This window comes from Cheilinus undulatus, linkage group 16, assembly GCF_018320785.1.
Source record: "Cheilinus undulatus linkage group 16, ASM1832078v1, whole genome shotgun sequence".
Lineage (NCBI taxonomy): Eukaryota > Metazoa > Chordata > Actinopteri > Labriformes > Labridae > Cheilinus > Cheilinus undulatus.
Window position 1 is genome coordinate 45,634,505 of NC_054880.1, and position 16,908 is coordinate 45,651,412.

General features: G+C 39.7%; 1 protein-coding gene across 1 annotated transcript; it reads right to left on the bottom strand.

The window, feature by feature from the left end:
• Window positions 1-2,193: 2,193 nt before the first annotated feature.
• Window positions 2,194-15,921, bottom strand: zgc:110239 (uncharacterized protein LOC550326 homolog). Its single transcript, XM_041809128.1, has 11 exons — window positions 15,765-15,921; window positions 15,013-15,072; window positions 14,846-14,938; window positions 11,519-11,691; window positions 9,857-10,118; window positions 9,416-9,611; window positions 9,112-9,305; window positions 8,937-9,028; window positions 5,323-5,484; window positions 2,791-2,980; window positions 2,194-2,711 (listed from the first exon to the last, which is right to left on the bottom strand). The coding sequence occupies exons 1-11, from the start codon at window positions 15,805-15,807 to the stop codon at window positions 2,524-2,526; spliced, it is 1,653 nt and encodes a 550-aa protein (XP_041665062.1). The 5' UTR covers window positions 15,808-15,921; the 3' UTR covers window positions 2,194-2,523.
• Between the last annotated feature and the right edge of the window lie 987 nt (window positions 15,922-16,908).

A 16,908-nucleotide genomic window follows, 5' to 3' on the forward strand; every position in this document is an offset into this window, starting at 1 on the left:
AATAGGTTTGTTTCCTTTAGTTGTCAGTGCAAGCCGTTTCTAGATCTGGGGGGACCGATATACCAGCTGCAGAGCTAACACTATGAAAGCAGATGGTATTTTTTGCTTTCCCTCATCAAACCCATCAAATACACAATCCAACAACTACAAAACACTCTCATGGACAAGTTGTGATCTGTACATTCACCACACTATGAAATAATCATGGAACATTACGAGACGGAGATGTTTTAAAGTTAAATGCAAAGCCGGAACTCCAGACATGGCTGCTGCACTGTGTCACTCCGCCTCGTGGTTCACTCAAGAAATAGTTCCAAGTATTTGCTTCATGTGTTGTTATGTTACATAGTTACATGTTATTATTTCATAGCATGGTGAATGTGCAGGTCACAACTTGTCCATGAGAGCGTTTTGTAGTTGTTGGATTGTGTATTTGATGAGTTTGATGAGGGAAAGAAAAAATACCATCTGCTTCCATAGAGTTAGCTGTGCAGCTGGTATATCGGTCCCCCCAGATCTAGAAACAGCTTGCATCGACAACTAAAGGAAATGAACCTATTACAAAGACTATAGGAATTATGGCAATGGGTGAATTTGCCAAAATGTTGAAGTATCCCTTTAACCATAAAATGTCAACCTTGCTTTCACCAGAAATTAATTATTTTGGGGGGGGGGGCTTAGCACTGATTGTACATGACTTTGATATTAAAAAAGTCAACAGAGGTGTAGAGGCTCAAAATCTGAGATGAAAAAGTCAAACTTATTGGTTTGAAAGGTAAAAAAATTATATTTATGGTCAAAATAATGTATTCAAAAGGCAAATATACAGAAAGCTGATATCATGATTTTTGATGGTGAAAATATTAGATAAAAGTCAAAATAATGAAGGTTGAATATTGGATAAAATCCAAAATTGTTAGTTTTAAAGGCCAGAAAAAAGATAAATTCCAGATCACAGGTTTTCAAGGTCAAAACAATAAGATACAATTTTTAATCATTAGTTTTTAAGGTCAAAATAAGATATACAAGTAAAAGTTAGGAAAAGTTGAAAATGTCAAAATTTGAGAAAAAAAGTAAAAATCATGAGTTTAAAAGGTCAAAATATGAAATAAAATTCAAAATCATGAGTTTTAAAAGTCAAAATATTGCTCAAAATTTAAGATTGTTGTTCTGAAAGGTCAAAATATAACAGAAAAAGTCAAAATTATGAGTTTTAATAATCAAAATGTGAGATAAAACACAAAATTATAAGTTTAAAAGATCAAACTTTTACTTCAAATTTTAAATTGTGATTCTAAAAGGTCAAAATATAACTTTGATTTTTAATCTAATAAGTTCTACCCTTTACCATTTATAATTTTTATGATTCCTCTGGGATATTGTAAATCATCAAGGTTAAGTTCACATTTTTATACTGGAGGAAATCTGCAGACCTCATACTGGGTGGGCCGATTGTTATAAAAGTATATGATCTGGTGGGCCAGGTAGAACTGTATCAAGGGCCGGATTTGGGCCCCGGGCCATGGTTTTGACACCCTTGCCATAAGCAGACTGCCACTTCCTCTTATGCAGTACAAACAGCCCAGTCTATAGCTGCTTGTTTGAACTTTATTCATTACTGGGGGATTGTTTCATTACTAATGTATTTGTTTTAATCTACTGCTGTACTGAACAAGAAACTGCCTCATTTTCTATGTTGTCGTTTTTAAGAGAACTGAAGCTAGTCGTGTGAGACTGCATGCACGTTTACTTTATTCTGCCTTCTGTAACCTTCTATTAGACTAATTTAGTTTATTTGTAGTTTTGTTTGGAAACCATGGGATGCACATGTTATCAGCATGTTAAGATTTAAGTGATTTAAGCATTGTTTGTAGATATTTGTTATTGACATAACATGTATTATTTGTTAGTTGGCATTGGATCTGTGAAATATCTTGTAACTTTTACAAGTGTTAAAGGGCTGTATGAGAAGCACAGGCCATGTTTGCTGTGCCTGTATGTAAAATGCTGTGTTCCTCAGGCAAAAAGAACCGTGATTGTTGAGAATTTTATTTACTCTTATAGTAAAGGGAGGCCAGAATGCTTTAAATGCTTGAATCTGTAGCAGGGATGAGCCGTTATTCCACTGCATGACTTTAGAAAGCATGCCTTACTGCTGCCCACAATGTTACACGAACCAGAGATGACAGGTAATTGTAAACAATTCATTTTTATTGCAATGATTCCAGCCCAGTGCATTTAATCTTGTCAAATAAAAATTAAAGTGGAAATGTGTCACAGAGCGTACTTGGTACAACTGAAATGAAGGCACTGTAGCCACAGCGTGAGCCACATGTCCAAATCACATCTGAAAAAGCACGTTTGTTGTGAGAGCGAGTTACACAGCATCTGAATTCAACGCCAAATTTAAATAATGCATTAAAAAACAGCTAAATCTGACCATGACAAGATTAGGTGTCATTCATCCTCAGGCACTCACATAGTGGTATTAACAAAGATCACTGTAAAGAGCAAACGGCAGATCTATGCCAGCGTGACGTACGTGGCATCAGTCGTGACGCCACAGTTGTTATCTTTCATAGACATGAGGATGTAGCCATCATTGCCCCAGTAGGTAGACCACGAGTTCTTTATCAACCAGTATGGCTCCCCGTTCAGGGTGCCGTATCCCACTGCAAGCACAGCGTGGTCAAGGTCGTCAGGTGTGTTACCTGGAAAACACCAATCACACAGAGTTAGAGAAAATGACAGTAAAAAAAACCATTAAGAGCACTGGGAATAAAAACGTACCACAGGCAGGTTCATAGTAGACGCCGTGGCTGTAGAAAACAAATGATCGATGTGAAGCATCGATGCTCACGGCCACCGGCCCGTTTTTAAAGAGAGCCAGTTTCAGGGCCTCTGCGTCTCCTGATGTGACGTTGGTGTAACTCTGGATATGGGCAGTCAGCTGGGACGTGTTCAAATGGCAAAATCCATTCTGATCAGAGAAACAGAAAAATCTTAACTGAAGCATTCGATTGAAGGTACAGGAAACTACCCTGCATGTTAGGATCACAGTATTCCTCCCCTTTTACCACCGGGGTAGTGATCACTGACACGGCTGCCATCTGGCTATCAAGGCTTTAGCAGATAGGGATGGCAGTTGATTCCCGTATCGGTTTCCTTCCTGTGAATTTGCCTTTTGGAAAAAGTAGACTATACAGTTGAGGACAATATCATTAGCACCCAATGAAAATTTGAAGTGATGCTAAACAGAGTGGGGAGATTTTAATTCAGCTTTTCCAAACATCCTGGTTTTATTTTGGATACTTACATTATTTTACTTTACACACAGAAACAAAATTATTTCACTTAAACCAAAAACTACCAGGATCAAAATTATTAGCCCCCTTGAGGACTGACCTTTTAGTCGAGCCATAGCAAAAACCACTGTTGGTTAATGATGTGCCTTAACTTTGCAATGCTTAAAGCTTCTAAAAATCAAGCTAAAACCAGCAGTGATTTCCCAGTTTACACCCAGTATAAAAGTCCAGAAAGAGTTTGAGCTGCCACTGGAGAAGGCACCATGCCAAAACCAAAATAAATCAGTTTAGACTGAGAAAGGATTTGTTGATGCTCACAAAGCAGGAGAAGGATCTACAAAGTTATCACAGAGTTTCCAAGAGTCAAGAACTGGAGTGAGAAGTAAAATCAAGAAATTGATTGAGAGCCACACAGTCCAGAACAAGCATGGCAGAGGGAGGGAGAGAAAGATTTCAAAGACCCTGGAAAGAAAACTAGTGAGAGATGAGTCTAAAGACCCCAGAACTACTGACAAGACTCTAGAGAAGGACTTAGACAAGTCAGGAACTGTAGTCTCAAAGAAGGCCATCACTAGAGCCCTGCAGGAATGGACTGAGAGGTTACAGACCAAGAAAAACTCCCCTTTAGCAGAAGGATTATGAACACTGGAAGCGTGTCCTTTGGTCAGATGAAACTAAACTAGAGCTCTTTGGCCACAGAGACGTTGGTGATGTTTGGAGAAAGAAGAGAGAGGTGTATCACCTAAAGAACAACGTCACCACAGTGAAACATGGTGGTGGGAGGATTATGCTGTGGGGATGCTTCAGTGTCTGGAACTGGAAGCCTTGTCCAGGTGGAAGGAACCATGAAGAAAAAAGGAGATGTGGAGATTTAGAAAGAAAACCTGAAGCAGTCAGCAACAAGACTGGGTCTGGGTCATCGCCAAAACATCCTAGTGAAGAACTACCTTCAGAAGACCAAAGTGAGCGTTATTGAGTGGCCTGCACAAAACCCTGACTTAAATCCCACTGAAAATCTGTGGGGTGAACTGAAGTCGAAGGGCCATGCCAGAAGGCCATCAAATCTGGAGGAGATTAAGAGATTTGCCAAAGAAGAATGGGCTGGGCTTCCTCAGAGACGTGTCTGAGACTTGTTGAAAACTACAACAAACGACTGCAGGCTGTTATCCAGCAAAAAGGAGACACTATTGAATATTAGCACCAGGGGGGGCTAATAATTTTGATCCTTGTAGTTTTTGTTTTTTTTGTGGAATATTTTCATTACTGTGCGCAAAGTAAAATAATTTCAGCATCCAAAAAAAAAAACTAGGTTGTTTGAAAACACTTAAAATTCTTTACTTTGGGAAATACATTTAAATCAATGAAGGGGGTTCATAGGGGGTTAATAATGTTATACAGTTATGAATAACCAGGTTTCTCTGTCTGCATGTAAACACAGTACCCCTGAACATAAACAGAATTTGACTCATGTTCCATTCACTGGAGGATCCTTTCTCAGTCACTGTTGGTTACCTTCTGCTACTACGATGTACCCTGTTAGTGGAAATTTGTGTTTAACTGTTCTTGTACCACTCTCTGCAAACCAAATTTCCCCTCTGTGGGACAGTAAAGCTCTGTACTGAATCATCGGGGTACTAACGTCCATGCTAACACTCCATGTAGTTAGTTCTTATTCATATAGAGTCAAACGTTTACATACATTTTTATCCATCTTCTTATCTGACAATGCAACTTTCACAGAGGCCTGATGTAATAGTAGACCTTTCTTTAATACCATAAGGAGGAAATTGATGAGATCGTGTTTAACAGATCTTGTTGGATGCTGTGTATTTAATAAATACCCTGCCGAGTTTTTCTGCCTCAGTTCAGATGTAAAAGGGGCCCTGAGATTCCTATCCTTTATTTATTTTTGCAGGTAATTCTAGCAGAAAGGCGTCCCAAATGAAAATATTTGAAGAATAGACAGGGATTGTTTTTACTTGTATAGGGAAAGGAATAACATCTTAAATTATCTCACCATTCCCATATAAGCTCCGTAAGTTTCTGTTGTAGCAATGCCTCCATGCTTCATGATCCACTCATACGCTCTCCACTCCTCCCCTCCATCACAGCCATTGTTGCCAAAACCCCAGGAACAGTCCACCAGCATCTGCTGAGACAGAACCTGCAGGGAGCCCGTCTGGAAAAATGAGAAAAACACATCACACAGAGATTAGGAACCTCCCTTGGTCTGCATTAATCAGATTCTGGAGTACCAAGGAGAAAATCCAGAGCAGCATTATATACCAGAGTATTTTATGGCAATGAATAAACCTAAAAAAAAACACAAGAAAGGAATTGAAGGATAAAAGACGAACAGAAAATTTAAAAAACCACAGGACAAAAAAAAAAAAAAAAAACATGATTAAAGATGATGCACAGGAAGTTCACAATCCGCACTTTTAACCCAGCTGTTTAAATGTTTGAGATCAGAAAGGAGGAAATGTAAAATTGGCCCCTGGAGAGTGGCTTTATTTATCGAGCTGCCCGTGGTGCCGGGGCTGCCACACAGCAGGTCCCCGTCTTGTGTCGAGCCTCTCGCTGGCAAAGGTACAAAGACGAACTGCTGAGGCTTCACAATGGTACTTTCTTCTTGCCAAATCAAACTGTACAGGAAAACAGTGAAGCCATTAGCTACATACTAGAAAAGAGTACTTATCCAAAGAGAGGATCATATCATCCTTCTCTGTGGGCACATTCAGTTTTATGACTGACTAAATGGTTCACTTATCTGTGTAAAACACTTACTGAATGGGTGGACGCCTGATTTCAGTTTACTGTCTGCTGATTAAAAGGGAAAAACATAACTGTCTACTTCCTCCAACTTTAACTTTGTTACTCCTCTCTTCCCTCAGCCATCCCAGGGAATATACCATGGGTCTTTTGGTCGCAGCAGCCTCTTATGCAGCTTCTTTTGCTCATTTTAAAACTTTGGGGGAACATTTGAATTGGTCTTTTTGGTTACTGTTGATTTTTATTCTTTTGTTTGCCCATATCTCTCATTCTAAAAATGTCTGAAGAACATCATTTTTCATCTGAGATGCATCTCCAAAGTAAGAAAGAAGCTAAAAAATGTTATTCATGCATCAAATTAGCTGGTGGGAGATTTGAGCCAATTAAACATAGACCTATCATTTATTATAAGCAAGGGCTTGAAATACTGCTCTTTTAAACTGTAATGAACCTCCAGACAATAGAGGCTGCTGTAGCTTCAGTTAATAGCTGCTGCCGTCCCGTCTGAGCGTTCCCCCAGCACTTCACCAGACATAATTATGAGAAGCTTAGCAGTAGCTTAGCGTGTAATAGGAACAGTGCGATATGACTGTTTAGGTAGAAAATAGAAATAAAGGGGTATGTAGGCTGTCGAGGATTAAACTCACACCAACCAAAGTGAAAGAGGAAACATATCATATAAAACAACATTATTTTGCATGGAGGAATGAAGGCTGGTGAAGCTAGCTTTTAGGCCCCGTTTACACAACAATGTTTTCAGGTGAAAACGCAAGACTTCTGTAGTGTTTTGGCTGTCCGTTTACACGAGAAGGGCGTTTTGGCACCTGACAACAGAGAAAAGTTTTAATAACCAACTTCAGCCACTAGACTCCCCTGTCTCCTCCACCGGCTACATATCAGTACGCAGCTGATGGGGGAGACAGCATTAAAGCTTCCGAGTTAAGGTTAAAAAAGATAGTTAATCACTTCCAAGAAGCAGATAAAATTGAAAAAGGGGAAGTAGAAATATTGTTCTGAAAAGGCCATCATTCTTTTGCTGCGCTAAAAGCAGGAAGCACAGCACTTGAGCAGAAAATGCAAGAGAAATCAAACAGTCTTAGCAGGATTTCATTATAATAAGACTGGGCTTGCAATGCATTTTTGTGTTAATATGTAACGTAAAATTTCAACGCCGCGCTACAATGGTGATGAGGAGGATTTAGTAATGAATGACTCTCATGCACGTGTGTGATAAAAACGTTACATATTCTTAAAAAAAACACTGTCCTTGTTGTAGAGACAGTTTTATTGTGCAGTAAATCACCTTACTACAGCGTTTTTCTGTTTCCTGTGTTCTCGTGTAGACGGAGATTGTTTTCAAAGCGTTGCTGTGTAAACGTGAAACTTCATGGAAACGAGGCCTTAATGTTAGCCATGCTGTAGAGAGCATATCAGGCTCACATCACAACTGCTGACAAAGGGACCCTGTGAGGAATTTTACTATCTAAAGGATTTTCTCCTCTTTAGACTGGTCAGTTAGACTAAATTTTAATGAGCTTTTAGCCGAATGGGGAAACAGACCCTTAGGAATATCTTCAACATTTACATAGCAAGCTTTCTGGGTGTTTTTAATCTGACTTTTTAAAAGCAATAAAAGCATTAAACATAACTTCAAAAATGTTCATAATACAAGTATATTTTATCTGACATTTAATCTTGTTCTATCTTAATCTTTTATTCATTTACTTATTTTTTTTAGCTTTTTGTATAATTTTCTGATTTATCCAGTATTGTTTGGAGAACTCTGGGTGGCTTTTTTATGTATGAAAGGTGCCATTTAAATGAGATGGGCCAAGTTTAGATGTTCACACCTTCACACCTGTAAGCTTTGTGTGACCCAGTTTCATTTATTAGCTCGTCTATTTTGTTAGCACTAGAAAGAGAAAATCCAAAGGTTTTTTTTAGACATGTTGCAAAATGGATTAGTCCATATTATAAGTGAGTTCTGTAACTTACTGACAGATCAAACCAGAGCAATTAGCAGTTTTTTATCAAAAATATAACAGCCTGCAAATGTCAGATATTGCTTTTCATTGTGCTTACTGTACACTTATCCACACTACATCCATTCAATGTTCTGCTCCAGGATCCTTCCTTGGCTTTAAGAGAGCGGCTGTGTTGAGATCGGTAGCAGGTAACTGAGTGTGAATGTGAGAGTCAAAGAATTTGGTCACTACAATGGGGTGCCATCGAATCCCATAATAAACCATCCAATGTTTAGATCAAGTTGCTCGGCAACAGGGGAAAAGGAATGCCTTTGAGCTTTGCCTGCACGAGAAGGAAGGAGGCCAAAGCTGACAGTCATTCAGCAGTTAATTCCTTCACACACACTGTCAGGTCTGTCTAATGTGAGTGAGAGTGGCACAATGAACGGTCTTGTGGAGCGGACCCGCCCCCACACGAAAGGGGTGGACTTCTTTTCACTCACAGAGATGCTTCGCTTATATCTGATAGACAAAAAAGGATGAAGCCTTAAACTGAGGTCAGATTCAGAATTGTGTGAAAAGTACTTGGTTGTATTTGATGGGCATCTGTGGTATTGTGTTTTTCTTGTTGCTCATCTTTTTGTAAAAAAAAATCTTGGCTCACTTCCCCTAAAATCTGCCTCTGAGGTTTGGGTTTGCTCTTTAGCACAAAATATTTTTTGTTATGTGTTAAGGCTGTTTTTTAAACCTCAGAAAGATATTAACCTAAAACATAGCTGTAATGCAAAGCAACCTTTTGCTGCCACATTGAACATCCAGGGCTTCAAAGAGAACAGCAAAGTACCCTGGCAATTAAAAAACACTGGAATGGGGCCAGTGACATTATCGTTTTTACCTTTAGGAAGAGAGCGCCCTCTACTGCTCCAGTGGTGGCAAAGCTCCAGCAGGAGCCGCAGATCGCCTGATCCTTAACTGGAGTTACAGCCCCTAAAGAATCAGAGTATACACTCAAACTGACATCCCACAAGGAAAATACATCCTGTGAATTATTTCTGATTAATTACACTCACCATAAAGCCTCCAGTCAAGAGAATCCGGTACCTCCACCCCTTCATAGACCTCTCTAGGGAAAGGCAGCCCTCTGTTTGGGGTCTTTCCACGTTTCCTTCCTCTCATGACAGCCAGCTCTGACATGGTGCGATCTGACAGAGAGTTCAGAGCCAGAGAGAAGGGAAGCCCTGCTCTGTTTTTGGAGTGGACGTACCTACAGAACCAAAAAAACAGTCACAGATATCAGCAACTAAAGCCTCCAAATATCAGCAGTAGTTAGCAGGCATCTAGCAGTAAAACGGCAGTGTTTGATATTCTGTTCACCTGAGGTTATGAACAAAGGCGTGCTCCCTTTTCTCATGCTCTCTTTCCCCGCTGTACTGACGCTGGAACTTCTCCTTGAAATGACTGAACATGCGCTGTGAGTGGCCTGATGCTGAGGTGTGGATTAGATCTTTCATTGGATTGGCCAACATGTGGTGCTCCACTCCTGGACCAGGAAATCCCCCACAGCTCATCCCTGCAGGAGAAAAATAAAGCAAAGGAAAGAGCAGGTTTAATTCCCTACTAAAGGATCGCTCAGTGGTTTATATCACCAACTTTGGACAGGATACTGGGCCTGGGCACAATCAGTATCCGGTGTAGACCCTAAAGGTCCTTCTAAACACCCATCACAGTCATTTTGGATAAAAAAAAAGTGTCTGTTTAATGGCATTGTGTTTAAAAAAAAAAAAAGCATGAAAGCAACCAAGCCAGAAAACAAACCGTCAGGAAGGGTAAACACTTTAGGATCCACATGAGTGCTGAACTCTTTGTAGTCCACCAAGTACTTGTCATAATGAGACCCCAGAAGTGTGTTGTATCCCATCATCTCATAATGGAGCGGCGTCGGAGGCTCTTCCATGCCATCTTCACCTTTTTCTGAATGAGTCACCCAAAGTGTGTAGGTATTCTTCTTGTAACCTACGGTGGTCACGTTCTGCCAGACTTCACACAAGGAACCTCCGTAGTACTCCATCCTCAGGAACTGTGGGGGATAAACACCTCGACTTGTGAGCATTCAGACAGAAAACATGGGAGTATATTCCAATCAGTTATAAGTCATGGTTGTTTAAATGTATAATCATGAAGTAGCTTGTTTTTAAAGGGTAAGCTCAGCTTTCTTGTTCAGACATGCGAGTATAAAAGTAAGGGACAAGAAACAAAATTATTTGATTATCAGTCCTGGGGACGTGTGCACCACCAACTCTACAGCCTTGGATTTCATGGATGATCACATGAAGGGCAGCGCGTCCTGCTAACAAACACAGCTGGAGAATGGGAGACTTTTCAAAAAGGTTGTTTCCATTTCCCTTTATCATATATGTACTCCTTGAAAATGACTGTAGTTCTACATTCTATTTTTTTTAGTTTTCACACTTAAATCTCAGTCTGAAATCTTTGCCATCTCCTCAATCACCTGTTAAGCCTGGTGTGCCCCTGATGGAGGAGGCAGGAGGTTTCTGTGTTAAATTATTAAAGAGGTCGATGGAAGCCTAATTATTCCCAAGAAGCAGATAATGTGAAAAATTGAAATGGAAAGATTGTTTAGAAAAGGTTCCCTTTACTTCACTTAGCTGCGCTTATAAAGTAGCATTTTTGTGTTTATATGCCGTGAAATTTTGCTGCCGCGCTGTGATAGTGATGACAAGTGATTATCAGGAGGATCGATACGAAAAGAGACATTTCTAAAATTAAAAGCACGAGTATCTGACAGAATAGGTGTATAGCCTTTCAAAACTAGATCTATATTTCCCTTCCCACATTTCTCAGCTTGCTGGGTTCTTAAAGCCCATCTCTCTGACTTGACAAGCTGAATCCCTGGTGACTACATCAGACGGCTTCATTCGAGCTGCAACACTTAGTTCAGACTGCTGCGACTCTCACCAGAGATATTCTAGAACTGTCTGGTCGCGAATCTTTGGTCTAAACTGGGCTTTAAATTACAAATCCAGCTGGTGCAAAGGGGACAACTTTAAGTTAGCTGTAACTTCTAGCTGTAAGCTGAACCGTACATCACAACCAGGCGTGTGGCCAGCTGGTGCACTCATTAAAATATCTTAATACAGAATGCAGCCTCGTCAACATTGAAATTATCTCCGCTGCTTTAAGTCTACACTATATACTGGTCTTAGTCGTTTAAGTCTGTTAAAGTCAATAAATCAAATGCCGCCATTATAACTTCATAATTCAGACTGGTCTGTCTTTGCACCTGCCGCTCTGAGCTCTTTACCCCATTTCTCTGTGTGGGGGTGCAGTACTCCAACTTAGGATTTCTAAAATATCAGTGTAAATGGTGGTATTCATGTTGGTTACTGTTGATGATCAACCTAACTGAAACTAGTGCAGTTTATGTTAAAAGACAACAAAAAGCATTTCTTTACAGACCTGGAAGCCCTGCACATCAGGCAGCGATGCCTGTGGCGTCACCGTTTCATTCTTTGTTCCGTTGACCTCGAAACACTTCATCACATTCAGCTCTACCTCTGTGGTCTCAGGAGAGATTTTATAAGAAACTCCCCACGGCTGCTCTGCCCCCAGCTGGAATGTGGAAACCTGGCCTGTTGATGAGATGTGAAATAAGACATTAATTTCTCATCTAACCTGGCACTAATTACTGTACCAAGAGCACCAGCTTAATTTTAAGAGGAGAACTAGTTGGGTGCAGTTCTTACAGCAGCACTAACCCTTCATGATAGTCTCTGCTGGGGACACCTAAACCCTGATTTATTACTACATAAAATGCTTTGCATTAGAACAGTTAAACATGTTCTGTGCATGTTGACTGAATTTTTCATTCAAACATTTTTACAGACAGATTATCTGCTGGTTCCTGGTTAGGGCTGGGCAATTAATAGCAAATTAAGTTAAATCACAATAAGGCCTGCTGCAATTTACAAATCACAGAAGTTGCAATATTACTGTAACTTGAATTTTGTCAATATCAGTTTAATGCATACATTTTTTGCACATGATGCAAAAATTCAAGAGTCGATTTTTTAAAATAATTTACAAGAATCCTCTTTTTCGTGTTTTATGAATGTTTTTGTTTTAGTCAAAATGAGTGACATAAAAATGATAATTCCCTTCAATAAAGCAATGGGTATCAAATTTGCAATATGAGCAGAAATAACTAGTTCATTCTAATATTAATGAAGCTTAGCATTAGCTCATACCCCCAGCTGCGGTCAGCTTATAGCCAGCTTCACCTCCTCCACCCCAGCCGCCTCCTTTATAGCTTAAAGCTTGTTTCACCCTCATATTCAGATTCATGCTACTATGGATTAATTGCTACTAAAATAATTTGTTTTCAATGCACAGTCATTTATGTACCTATTCATATGGGGGTTTCTAGCTACACACTCCCTGAAAAGTCAAAGCAGCTGCTTGACTAACCCAGGGAGCATCTTTAGAGCAGAGTCTTCTCCGCAAAGCTAAAATGTACTATATCCATTTTGCAATAAAATGGTTAAATGTATGATGAGTGTTCCTGACTGTAGGTTATTATATAGATTGATTTATTTCTTGAATTTGTTGAAAAATGCACAAGCTGAGGAACCTAATATTAATAATAATAACAATAATAATAGCATATTAAATCATAATCACTATATTTGGGAAAACAAAAAATATCTCAATTAGATTATTTTTGCAAGTCGTTCAGCCCTATACCTGGAGTGCTTTTCCCCCGAATTAAGCAGCCCAACCTCTTTTTTTCCCCGGTGCAAAAAAGAAAAGAAGTTTACAAGTCCCTTTTCCCCTGGTACATTTATTTAACACACATACAGTCATGGACCAAAGTATTGGCACCCCTGGAATTTTTCCAGAAAATACACCATTTCTCCCAGAAATTGTTGCAATTACAAATGTTTTTGGTATGCATGCATTTATTGCCTTTATGTGCATTGGAACAACACAAAAAAGCAGAAGAAAAAAAGCCAAAGTTTACATAATTTTACACAAAACTCAAAAAATGGGCTGGACAAAATGATTGTCCCCCTTTTAAAACTGTGGGTAAGTCATTTTATTTCCAGCATGTGATGCTCATTTAAACTCACCTGTGGCAGTAACAGGTGCTGGCAATCTAGAAATCACACCTGAGGCCAGTTAGAATGTCTAAAAGTTGACTCAGCCTTTGTGTTGTGTGTCTGTGTGTCACACCAAGCATGGAGAAGAGAAAGAAGAGCCCAGAACTGTCTGAGGACTTAAGAAGCAAAACTGTGGAAAAATATGAGCAATCTCAAGGTTAAAGACCATCTCCAGAGATCCTGAAATTCCTTTGTCCACTGTGTGTAATATAATCAAGAAGTTTATAACCATGGAGCTGTGGCTAATCTCCCTGGACGTGGACGGAAGAGAAAAACTGACAAAAGAATGCAACGCAGGATAGTTGGAATGGTGGATAAACATCCTCAGTCAACTTCCACACAAATTCAGGCTGTCCTGCAGACTCAGGGTGCAAAAGTGTCAGCGGGGACCATACGTGGTCATCTGAATGAGATGAAGCGCTATGGCAGGAGACCGAGGAGAACCCCACTGCTGACAAAGAGACAGAAAAAAGCCAGACTGGAGTTTGCAAAAATGTACCTGAGTAAGCCTCAATCCTTCATTTTGTGGACAGATGAGACTAAGGTAGAGCTTTTTGGAAAAGCACGTCATTCTACTGTTTACAGAAAACAGAATGAGGCCTACAAAGAAAAGAACACAGTACCTACAGTCAAACATGGTGGAGCTTCAAGGATGTTTTGGGGTTGTTTTGCTGCCTCTGGCACTGGGTGCCTTGACTGTGTGCAAGGAATCATGAAATCTGGAGACTATCAAAAAATTTTGGGCCGCAATGTAGGGCCTAGTGTCAGAAAGCTGGGTCTGGGTCAGAGGTCATGAGTGTTCCAGCGGGACAATGACCCCCAACACCTCAAAAAGCACCAAGAAATGGTTGGAGACAAAGCTGGAGAGTTCTGATGTGGCCAGCAATGAATCCGGATCTAAATTCCATTGAACACCTATGGAGAGATCTCAGAACTGCTGTTGAAGAAGCACCCTTCAAATCTGAGAGACCTGGAGCAGTTTGCAAAAGAAGAGTGGTCCAAAATTCCAGTTGAGAGGTGTAAGAAGCTTGTTGATGGTTATAGAAGTGATTGGTTTCAGTTGTTTTTTCCCCAAGGGTGTGCAGCCAGATATTAAGTTGAGGGTGCCAATAATTTGTCTGGCCTGTTTATTTTTTTTTAGTTTCGTGTAAAAATATATCAATTTTGTTTTTTCTTCTGTTTTTCTTGTGTTGTTCCAATGCACATAAAGGAAATAAACACGTGAATACCAAAACATTTGTAATTACAACCATTTCTGGAAGAAATGGTGTATTATCTGGAAAAATTCCTGAGTTGCCAATACTGTCGTCCATGACTGCAAGTTGACTAAGAAATCAAATGTCAGCCAATGACAACAGAGCAGTCAGCAAACAAAAGGCCCAGCTTACATAATCAGCTAAAACAAGACACTAAAGATTTCAAATCACGAGTCTGAAACATGAGTCAACAGAAAAAGTTTCTCAAAAATGCTTATACATTCATTTTCACTTCTTTATCTACTCTGTTCTTATGTTCGGCTTTGGTCACTCTGGTCTGAAACAAAGGGTTCTCAGTTTCACATCACTAAATCAACCAGGAAAAAGGAGACATATCAAATCAGAAAAAAAGTAAAAAAGATCCTTCTTACCATGATAGTAGTCTATACGGCTGGACTTTGCAGCTAGGTCTAACCAGCCCTCGAATGGCTCATGGATCTCAGCATAGGGAAGAGAAATCACACCTGGAGAGGAAATGTTAAAGGTTACATAGTGAAGTAAAGTGACTTTAAAAGTTATCTGATGTTGCAGTGCTCACCTTTGACATGATAGCTGTTTCCAAAATCTGGAGGAGAGGGGACTGCTTTGGCCTCTGAAGCTAAAAACAAACATAGAAGGGAGCTTACAAAATCATGTCTGGTCACGTAACCTACCATTACCTACAACAAACACACATTACTGCATGTGACAGTTATGTATGAATAAAGAGTATCTGACAATATCTGATCTGGCCCTTCTCTCCTTTTATCATCAACATATCTACAGTGAGGAAAATAAAGTTAAAACAGAGTTGTTAGTAGAAATGACAACATTAGACAGTGATGGGCCATGTTGTTTTCCTGCTAACGCTAGCTAGTTCCCTACTGAGGCAGCAATGACAAATACGTGTTTATTTAGTAAAAGGAGGATATTTGGATAATTATAGCTATGCCGAATTATAATAAAGACATTTAAGCTTAGACTGGGATTATCAGCATCAGCCGAGGCTCTGTTTGCTAATCCTGCTAAGTCGGCTAACTCTAAACTGACTGATTTATGGCTGAAGTTTGGCGTGGCAGCTTCTTCATCAGCGGGAAAACCAGTCCAGTTCAGGCGGAAATTTAAAGCGACGTTAATTGAGGACACGTTTGCCGTTTCTGTACAACACATAAGTTCCTGGTTAATTCTATAACAGCATGGTTGAAATCTGTGAAACCAAACGACTGTCACAACACCAACTTCTAGCTGTCGGTGTAGCATGAAGCTAGCTCACCGTAAACATGATGTGGCAGCTTAAATATCGTCCTTTACCTGAGATAGCCCACACTAGAACAGCAGAGACGAACAAACGCATCGTTCCCTCTGAGAGCTCAGAAATACGGGGAATAAAGCAGTCAGACCGGACTCCGACAAAAACACATGACTCTGCAGCCTTATGCCCCCAAAACACTAATTAAATAGCTAACTGCAGCTGAAACACTCCCTGTCTCAGCCAATCACAAGAGGTCGCGAGAGAGTAGGATCCAATCAGATACAAGATGGGTTTAATTAGTAAGAATATCATGGGACCTGATTCATATGACTACATTAAACTGGAGTTATAGATCTAAGGAGGATGTTTCTGTGTGAATGTCAGAGATAGTCTATATTTTAATGCTTCAGGGGAGCTATGTCACTAAGTTATTGCTTTACAATGGCTGCATATGGCAGCTAGGTGTCAGTATATGGATGAAATAACTTTCTACAGCTGTTACAAGCTTATTTTTTATACTCTTATACTAGAATTGAATAGGAAACCCTGTTTTTAATCAGCCAATTAATAAAAACCACCTGACACATTTAAATGATTAGCATATCAGTTGAAACAGGTGACGGGTTTGGGGATCCACCAGTAATAACCAGGGCCGCCCATCATGGGAGAAAAGGGGGGAAGCTTTCTCAGAGCAGAGGAGGAGGTTAGTAAAACATGGTCCATCCTAAACTTAAGCAAAGCTAACCAAATGATATTTCAGAACCAAAATATTCACTAAAAATTACCCCAAAAAGTTAACTATTTCAGTGTAAACCACTTCTTAAAGTGACATAAGCCCATATCTGTTTGTTTGTGTCAAGTCAGTAACATTATGGATGCACCCTCTGCATGTACCTGTCCAGTAATGCCAATGTCATGGAGCTACTATAGTTGCAAAACTATTTGCAAACGTGTGCATAAATCTAAAAATGCATGTACACATCTGCAAAAGCATGCAATGATTTGCAAATTTGTACAAAGAAGCATGACTCATAGACGACTCAGCCATCTCTGTGATACAACTTTGGAGAAAAAATCATGATTTTCTTCACTCTTTCAACAGTATGATATGAAAATCTTTCTCCTTTCATATTGGTGTTATTTGGAGCTTTCATTACGTCTAAACTGCTGCTTTTCTCAGCATTGAATATTGGTCCTGTGATG

Excerpts from the sequence above, each read along its gene's own strand:
- zgc:110239 (XM_041809128.1), bottom strand. The coding sequence starts at position 15,807 with ATGCGTTTGTTCGTCTCTGCTGTTCTAGTGTGGGCTATCTCAG. Across the intron at positions 9,306-9,415 it reads GCCTTTGTTCATAACCTCAG|GTACGTCCACTCCAAAAACA; the intron begins GTGAACAGAATA and ends TTGGTTCTGTAG. Across the intron at positions 9,029-9,111 it reads TCTTGACTGGAGGCTTTATG|GGGCTGTAACTCCAGTTAAG; the intron begins GTGAGTGTAATT and ends CTGATTCTTTAG.